The 8,555-nt window shown below is 49.6% G+C and overlaps 1 protein-coding gene across 1 annotated transcript; it reads left to right on the top strand.

Annotated features, from left to right (window-relative positions):
• Window positions 1-2,587: 2,587 nt before the first annotated feature.
• AAFC00_001979 (uncharacterized protein) lies at window positions 2,588-4,084 on the top strand (the record flags this gene model as incomplete). Its single annotated transcript, XM_069341241.1, has 2 exons — window positions 2,588-3,087; window positions 3,148-4,084. The coding sequence occupies 2 exons, from the start codon at window positions 2,588-2,590 to the stop codon at window positions 4,082-4,084; spliced, it is 1,437 nt and encodes a 478-aa protein (XP_069204758.1).
• Window positions 4,085-8,555: the final 4,471 nt, after the last annotated feature.

Raw genomic sequence — 8,555 nt, 5'->3', positions numbered from 1 at the left:
ATGAGATAGCAAGCGGCAGCTGGCCAAGCTGCAATCGCCGCACTGGATCCAGGTGTGGCATCATTATCAACGACGACATAGAGCGCGACTAAATGTCTGAAGCCCGTACGCCACAGATGACTCACTGGCGTGAGAAACGATCAAGAGACGAGTGAGGTTTCAGCTCTAACAATGCTAACAGTGCCCAATACACTATCAGAGAGAAGAGGTGGTGGTGGTGGTAGTGGTGAGATTGATGCTACTTAATAACGCCTATCACCACGGTGAGTAGAGAACAGAGGTAAAGGGCAAGAGGAGAGGGAGATGCAACAAATCTGACGCGTCGGAAATTAGGCTGCACGCGTCACGCGCGCGTAGGACAACGAGTCAAAGCGAATGTCAATTGCGTACGCTTAGCAAGTAACATGAGATTTCCACTATTGTCCGCATCTAAGCCAGGTCGGAGGGGTTCATCTTGAGAAATGGCAGGGCATCACATTATCAGTTCTCTGAAACAAATGCGACCTATAGAGATCGAGATTTCACATTTAGGGTCCTACTGAAGGTCATACTTGAGGTCCCACTTGAGGTCCTACCGACTGGGGTTCAAGTGGAGCCTTAACAACGGGTACGCTATACCATTTTTGGACGAGGGTCCAAGTTGAAAGCGCATCGCGTTCCCGCGCAGCTTCAAGTAGTAGGCTTCAGCAGAGATCAGCGAGAGTCATTACAGGCCTGCAAGCGCTCCCAGACAAACATCCGGCGCACCAAGTCCTCCAAAGAGCTCTTCGGAACCTCAGCCACACGAACAGCTTCCTAAGCCCACTTCATTCTATGTTGAAATCTCTCAACCTAGACCGAATGGATGAGGCAGAAACGATCGACACCTGCCCACCTCCACCTTGGGAGCAGTCCCCATTCGTAGCAATCACATCGAAAACAACAAGCGAAGAGGCCATCAAGGCGATAGAGCAAGCCGTCTCCGAGTCACCCAAGTCTGTCGTCTACACCGATGCAGCAAGCAAGAATGGGAACCTAGGCGCAGCGGCAGTCATCATAGATCAACACCTACAGATACAGTCAAGCTCTGCCATTGGAGTGGGGTCGAGTAATCACTACTCTGTTCACGCGGCAGAGATGATGGCCATCCACTCTGGCATACACCTAGCTGCAGACCAACACGTGCGAAGCCACATGCTGGAACCGCACTTATACATTATTGCTTGTGACTCCAAGACCGCACTTCAAGCCATTTCCATACCAGCAAGGCGTGCTTCTGGCCAACATATAGTGAGGATAATCCATGAAACAGCACAGTTCTATCGAGAAAGTCTAGGCATCCGATTCAAGCTGCAATGGACCCCTAGCCACAGCAAAATCTCAGGGAACGAGCTGGCCGACAAATTGGCTAAACGAGCGACATCTCAGCCAAGGGGACACGACTTCAAGAGACTTCTGACCGTTCAGAGGCAAGCCATCCAGCAAGACACGCTCAAGCAGTGGAGGACTGAGTGGAGAGCCTCAATAAAAGGGCAACACCCACGCAGGGTCGATGCCGCCACACCAGGCCCACACGTGCGACACCTATACGATGATTTGCCAAGGAACAGAGCGAACCTACTGGCCCAACTACGAACAGGCCACTGCTGGCTTAAAGCTTATCGCATGAAGATTGGCTACGAAGATGATGACAAGTGCGAGTGTGGGGAACCGGAAACAGTGGAACACGTACTAACGGAGTGCCCGTTGCTACAACAACTGAGGAGTAAGCTTCATAAGAAGATTGGAGACAAGTCAAGAGAACTTTGGACGATGCTAGGTGGAAAGCCGCATCCACGACAGCCATCGCCACCAAGGGCACAAGACGACGAGGACAGAACACGCACAGACGGTAATAGCAGTGAACGCTGGAAAATCACCTCTACGGAGCTAGCTGCAGTGCTGGACTTTGCAGAAGACACGCAGAGGTTTACAAGAAAGGAGAACGCAGAAGACTGAGACATCAACTTATCACTTTCGTAAAAAGGAAACGCAACTTATACATCATCAGCTAGCATAGACTTATAACAGTATGTAGCCTGCATATCGCTCAGGGCGATGGGTCAGGGTAAATGAAACCAACTCAACTCAACTCAACTCAATCAATTTTGGATAGAATACTTGAGTAGTAATCCCCACTAGCATGCTTTCGTAATGGTCTTTCATGCTTGAGTAATCATCTGGATCATCGCGCCACGCAGCTACAGCTTTGTCGTCCTTCCCATTAATCAACTGATGCACGCTCTTCTTCTCTGTCGCTTTCCGAGCTCTCGGCATATCCGGCACGCTTGGAGGACGTGTAAATGGTTGATAAACAGCTAATAGATAGCTATCCGAGAATACTCGTTGCACTGGCCATTCCTCGCTGTGCTCGCCGAAGATCGAATGCCTGGTCCGCACGAAGTGCTCCGTAGTTTATCCGATCAAAGAGGGCACGACTAACTGTGACGGTTGAGGTCTGTGCAATCGCTCTGACCCTCGATCTTCGAACCTGGTCTTATTTATACGGGCTACATGCCTCAACAATCAGGGACCATAAGCACGTCGATCCTGATTCTACAAATCTAAGATGTTTGCTCGCCGTATTGCTGCCTTCGCAGCAGCAATAGCCCGCATTGAAAAGTCCCAGTGTCAAAATCGCAACTTCTCTAACTTCGACCTTCACGGCAGCTCATCAATTCCTGGAAGCAAGTTAAGGTTTATCCCAAAGAGCGGCACCTATCCCTTGGGCTTTACAGTTGGCAGTGTAAAAGCCGGTATCAAGTCCGAGCGGTCCCCTGAACCTGATTTGGTCCTCGTTGCTTCTGACAGGCCCTCATGCGGTGCCGCGGTTTTCACGAAAAATGAGTTCCCAGCGCCGTCAATCACGGTGTCTCGGGAGGTTATGCAGGCGTCGAAAGGGCATGGGCTTCGAGGCATCATCGCTAATTCGGGCTGTGCGAACTTGTTTACTGGAGAGCCTGGTTTAAGGGATACGCGTAAGATGGGGGAGGAAGCGGCTAATCATCTCGCCGAGCAGGGTGAAAAGTCATCTGTTCTGGTCATGCATACAGGAGCTGGCGGTCAACGGTAAACATGCTTATTATTATTCGATGAGTTCTTGCAGATGTACTAACTATGAACGCAAAGCCTCCCGATTAGTAGTATAATCCATAATCTGCCTAAGCTCCGTCAAAACATGGGATCCACCCATGACCACTGGCTTGGAGCTGCTATAGGAATGCTGACCACCGATACCTTTCCTAAGTTGGCTTCGTGGACATTCACACTACCATCCTCGCCTGGTGTCGAATTTCGATTGGCAGGTATCACTAAAGGCGCAGGCATGATCCATCCAAACATGGCCACGACTTTAGGCATAATCTGCACCGACGCTCCAGTGACACCCAGCGCATTACAACAACTTCTGTCGACCGCTGCGGATAAGTCCTACAACTGCATTTCCATCGAAGGCGATACTTCCACAAACGACATGGTCGCGCTCCTCGCCAATGGCGCAGCAGGCGGGTATCCTGTCGACTTCGACTCTTCCTTGCCGCATCAATCGGAAGATTTCGTCGCCCTACAAAAGATGCTAATCGGATATATGGCCGAGTTGGCGAAACTAGTCGTTCGAGACGGCGAAGGCGCGACAAAATTCATCACAATTCGTGTCCGAGGCGCTCCGTCTTACCCAGCGGGCAAACGAATCGCCTCTGCAATCGCGAGATCGGTCTTGTTCAAGACGGGCGTCTATGGCGGAGATCCTGGCTGGGGCTGGGTTTCTGTGGCGCTGGGATATTCGTTGGCTGACACCGAATTTGCGGGCCAAGGAATTATTGTGCCAGGATTGACCTCTATCTGTCTTATTCCTGTTGATGGATCCAGAGCTCTGAAAATATTGGATAAGGGTGTCCCTGCGGAGATAGATCAGACACTTGTAGAGAAAGCCATGGAGCAGCAAGATGTCGAGATTTTGGTAGACTTGAGAGACGGGCAGGACAATCAGGATCTTGAAGAGGCCGTGTACTGGACGTGCGATCTGACGCACGACTTCGTCACTGTGAACGGAGATTTCCGGAAATAGTCTTCATTTTCACACCGTATCGAAAAATCGTCCTTGCTTCGTCGATTTACTTGACAGCGGAATAGCACCGGCACACCATCATCACTAACCGCTGTCCCTGCAAGGTAGCCAGTATATCAAAGACCAGAAGATCACCTATGCTTCACCGACGCTGGTACGTATACCCGTCACTCGTCAAGAAGCTGTCAAGTTCGGCAACAGTCTCGTCGGGCTCCTGTTGCGAGACACCCGCGACTCGCACATTCCAGCACTTCTCGAGACACCATCTGAGAACTATAACGCGAAGCTGAGAGACTGTCTACCTTCATCATTGTAAATAGGACTTGAACTGGTCTCCCTCTAGAGGTAGGTTCTCAATGAGAATGAAGCCTACGCAACGCGTTTTCACACAGATTAAGATAGCAATCTCCTCTAATAGTGTTGTGTCATGCACTGGATTGACGAGGACGCCAGGTCCAGAAGCGGTGATCACCTCTGCGGAAATGCAAGTGCGGAAAGCTGTTTCGGCACGTTGCCGATCATAAGCGAGATCATTGACTTGTTGTATGGGTTTTGCCGAGGCAGAGCCGCTAGATCAGCCTCTCTAACGCCACGGCCGGTTGGATTGTTTACTCACTGCATTTGACGACAGCGTGACAACATCCAAGGGTCTGCTTAATACATATCGTGTGCCGCCTTTATCGTGGTGCTCCGGATTACGATAGCCTGAGCCTTGGCACTTTTTGTCTAATTGAGCTTTTCGTAATATCCATATCGCTACGCTCTAAGCACCGCGAGTATCGGTGGACATTTGCGGGCTTATCGTGTGTGTGATATTTTGGTGTGACATCATTGTAGTGAAAGATGGCTACCAAATCGATCTATTCTGTAGTCTGATCAGGTAAAGCGATGATATCTGGATTGACAGAGAATAATGATGAATTAGGAAGGTCAGACTCAAGTAGTAGAATATCACGCAATATGTGAGACGTGCTATCATTAATTAACTGCGAAACACTGGACTGGTGCCGATTATGCCGGCAACGACCGCCCGAGAGCCGTTCTTTGCTTGCATGTAGAGACGCCCGACACCGGACAAGACTCAGGAGGCATATTCCTAGATCTGGATTGGATATTTGGATTGAAATTGACGATCGATATTCAGAGTCATACTAAGCGCCATCACGCCAGCGCGGGGTCTGAAAGTTCCACCGGCAAACCAGAGTGATTTCCCAAGCTCCTGGCTTCATTTCCATCGCAGATAGTCATGTCTACGCATAACGAAGAGAGAGCATCATCTTACGAACAAGAGGTCATTCGTCGTCAAACAGAGTTTCTGGATGTCCAAGCCTCGTTCCTCACGCTCTACCAATATGCGTCTCTACGTGATTTGATCGTGATCATGCTAAGCGCCGTGTGTGCTTTGATCGCAGGTGCCATTATTCCCCTGCCACCTGTAAGGATACATCTCAACGATTGATCTTCATCTTCCTAATAAACGCTCCTTCTAGATCATCTTCGGACGGCTCTCACATATCTTTGTCGATATCGAAAACCATGGTTCCGCCTGCCCCGACTCGAGCCATCTCATTAGCCACTATTCTCTGTTCTTTGTTTACATTGCCATTGGTGCTTTCGTAGTATGGTTCGTGTCGACTGCAGGGTTTGCTTACGCTGGTGCAAACATCGTCCTCCGAATCAGAGTGCGATACATGGAGACAATACTGCGCCAGAACATTGCATTCTTTGATGGCAACAGCGCTGGGCAATTCATTGATCAATTAGGCACAGACTTGAATATTATCCAGGAGAGCCTGTCTCAAAAACTGTCAATCACCATCAGCGCCGTTGGAACACTTCTTGCTACCTATATTGTCAGCTTTGCTTTGTACTGGAAGCTAGCTCTCATTCTTATCTGGTCTTTTTTCGCGAGTCTTGCGCTCTTATTTGTCGGCAACCGCGTAGCTGTAAGATACTCTGGTCGTTCCATGACTGTCCGCTCTACAAGCAGTGCCATCGTTGAAGAGGTTCTTAGTTCTATCAAGAGTACGACTGCTCTTGGCTTACAAAAGAGCATTCTTGCAACCTATGAGCAACATCTCGAAGTAGCGGAAAAGGCAGCTTTCACTCTCAAACTCCTGATGGGAGTCATGGTGGCTGTCACTGTCGGTACCGGCTACTTGAACGTTGGTCTAGCACTCTGGCAAGGATCACACTTCTTGGTCGACCATGAAACGTCTTTTATGGCTGTTGTGGCAATAACCTTGGTTACCAAGAGTGCTGCATTTTGTGTTCTAGGTGTCGGCTCAAACGCAGAGATCTTCACATTAGCAGCCTCAGCATGGCAGCGAGTCTTGCGGTTGTTGACTCGTGTGTCACCAATAGATCCCGGATCTGAAGATGGCATCATTCCAGAGCACGTTGATGGGAGAATCGAGCTGAAAGACGTTAAGCATGTCTATCCCTCACGACCCACTGTCGTAATTGCTGACGGTCTGAACATGATCTTCCCTAGCGGGAGAACTACTGCTGTTGTCGGCCCTTCAGGCTCTGGAAAGAGCTCGATTGCTAAGCTTATTACACGATTCTACGAGCCGGTCAGAGGGCAGATCGTCTTTGACAGTCACAACCTTGAGCAAGTCAATCTCAAGTGGCTCAGACGCCAGATCAGAGTTGTTAACCAGGATCCATTCCTGTTTGACACATCAATCTACGAGAATATTGAATATGGGCTTATCGGGTCTCCGTTCCAGGATCTACCGGCCGAATCGAAGCAAAGAAAGATAGAAGATGCTGCCAAATTAGCCTTTGCTCATGATTTCATATCCGCTTTACCTAACGGATATCAAACCAATGTAGGATCAAGGGGATCAAAACTATCCGGTGGTCAAAAGCAGAGAATTGCACTTGCTCGAGCTTTGATCTCGGATCCGAAGGTCTTGGTTCTTGACGAAGCTACTTCTGCGTTGGATGTAAAGACAGAAGCTAAGATCCAAGCCGCTCTGGAACTAACAGGCAAGAAAAGGACAACGATCATAATTGCCCATCGGCTTTCGACAATTAAAAACGCTGATGTGATCTTCGTCTTGCAGAGTGGGGCTGTAATTGAGCAGGGTACACATAATGAACTTATGGCCCATCAAGGATCCTACTTCGAGCTTGTGCAGGCTCAGGGAGTCATCGAGGAGCAAAAGAAGTCTCCTCATCACGTGGAACACGTTCAAAAACTTGAGCAGCAAGTCGAAAAGGAATTGGCCACGAGCCATGAAAAGATTGTTCCAGTAGAGGGTGCAACGACCAAAAGCTCGCGATCACTCTTCTCGACAGCCAAGTTCGTCTTACGACTCAATGCCAAGGAATGGTCCCACATATCGTTTGGTCTATTGTGCTCCATCATCGCTGGTTTGGAAGAGCCGGTATCTGCCATCCTATTTGGGAAAGCACTGGTAGCCATCTCACGTCCACTCGAAGCTTCCAATCAGATTCGCTCTGAGGCTGGTTTTTGGGCGTGGATGTTCTTCTTGCTAGCAATCGTTATGATGCTCGTTTTCAGCGTTCAAGGTGGCGTCTTTGCCTATTGTTCGGAACGCCTAATATACGTAGCCAAAAGGCGGGCTTTCAGCCAGATGCTACGACAAGAGATTTCCTTCTTCGAGGACGTGGAGAACTCTACCGGAGCGCTCGTGAGTTTTCTATCGGCAGAAACAGCTGAACTCGCTGGGATAAGTGGTGGTACCTTGGGTATGATCCTCATTGCCGTATCCACTCTTGTTTCCGCCTTTGTTGTCGTTGTGTACTGTATCTACAGTATCACTTGTTCCTACCGTAGCTGTTCCGTGCTCTTTCTCTCCGAACTTACAGTAACTATCGCAAGCGGCCATCGCAAGCTGTTGCAAAGTGAATCGCCTTCTCGTCGCAATCCAGCTTTGTATTATTTGACTCTTTTGTTGCAATCCACAAGTCCCCCGATCATTCTCCATTGTCAGTCGTCTGTTCTCCGTTATACGTTATCCATGATCGCCGTCACCTGTCTTCTGTTGTCTATCATGTCACCGTCAATCGTCTCCTAGTAAGTATGTCACCGCCATCCCCCGCCTCCGTCACTGTGACGCGTCTTCTATCCTCTATCGTGTCCGTTTCGCAGGTCAAGGCTGCTTGCGTCTGTTGTATCAAAGCCTGGTTGGGTGGAGGGGTAGGTTGTGGTCAAGAGCAGAGCCGCGTCGTCGTCGCCGTCGTTCGTGTCGAGACTAGTCACGCAGGCAGACAGATGAAACAACACGTACATGACCTACAGGCCACAGAATCATGTCGCCAACTTACTCTACACAGCTCCTAGGAAACAACACCATGCCGCTGCAGTTCCTAATGGGATAAGAGATTGCCGCGGTAGCCTGCCGGTCTGCCGTCACTGGAGCTGCGTGTGTTGCAGAGGACCAGGAAATCGCAAGCAGGCCATTCTACCAGATGCTCGAGATTGACGCGCATGCTTCAT

The sequence above is a fragment of the Neodothiora populina genome (genome assembly GCF_041146345.1).
Source record: "Neodothiora populina strain CPC 39397 chromosome Unknown canker_contig_13, whole genome shotgun sequence".
NCBI classification, from domain to species: domain Eukaryota; kingdom Fungi; phylum Ascomycota; class Dothideomycetes; order Dothideales; family Dothioraceae; genus Neodothiora; species Neodothiora populina.
This window is presented reverse-complemented; position numbering and strand designations above follow the sequence as displayed.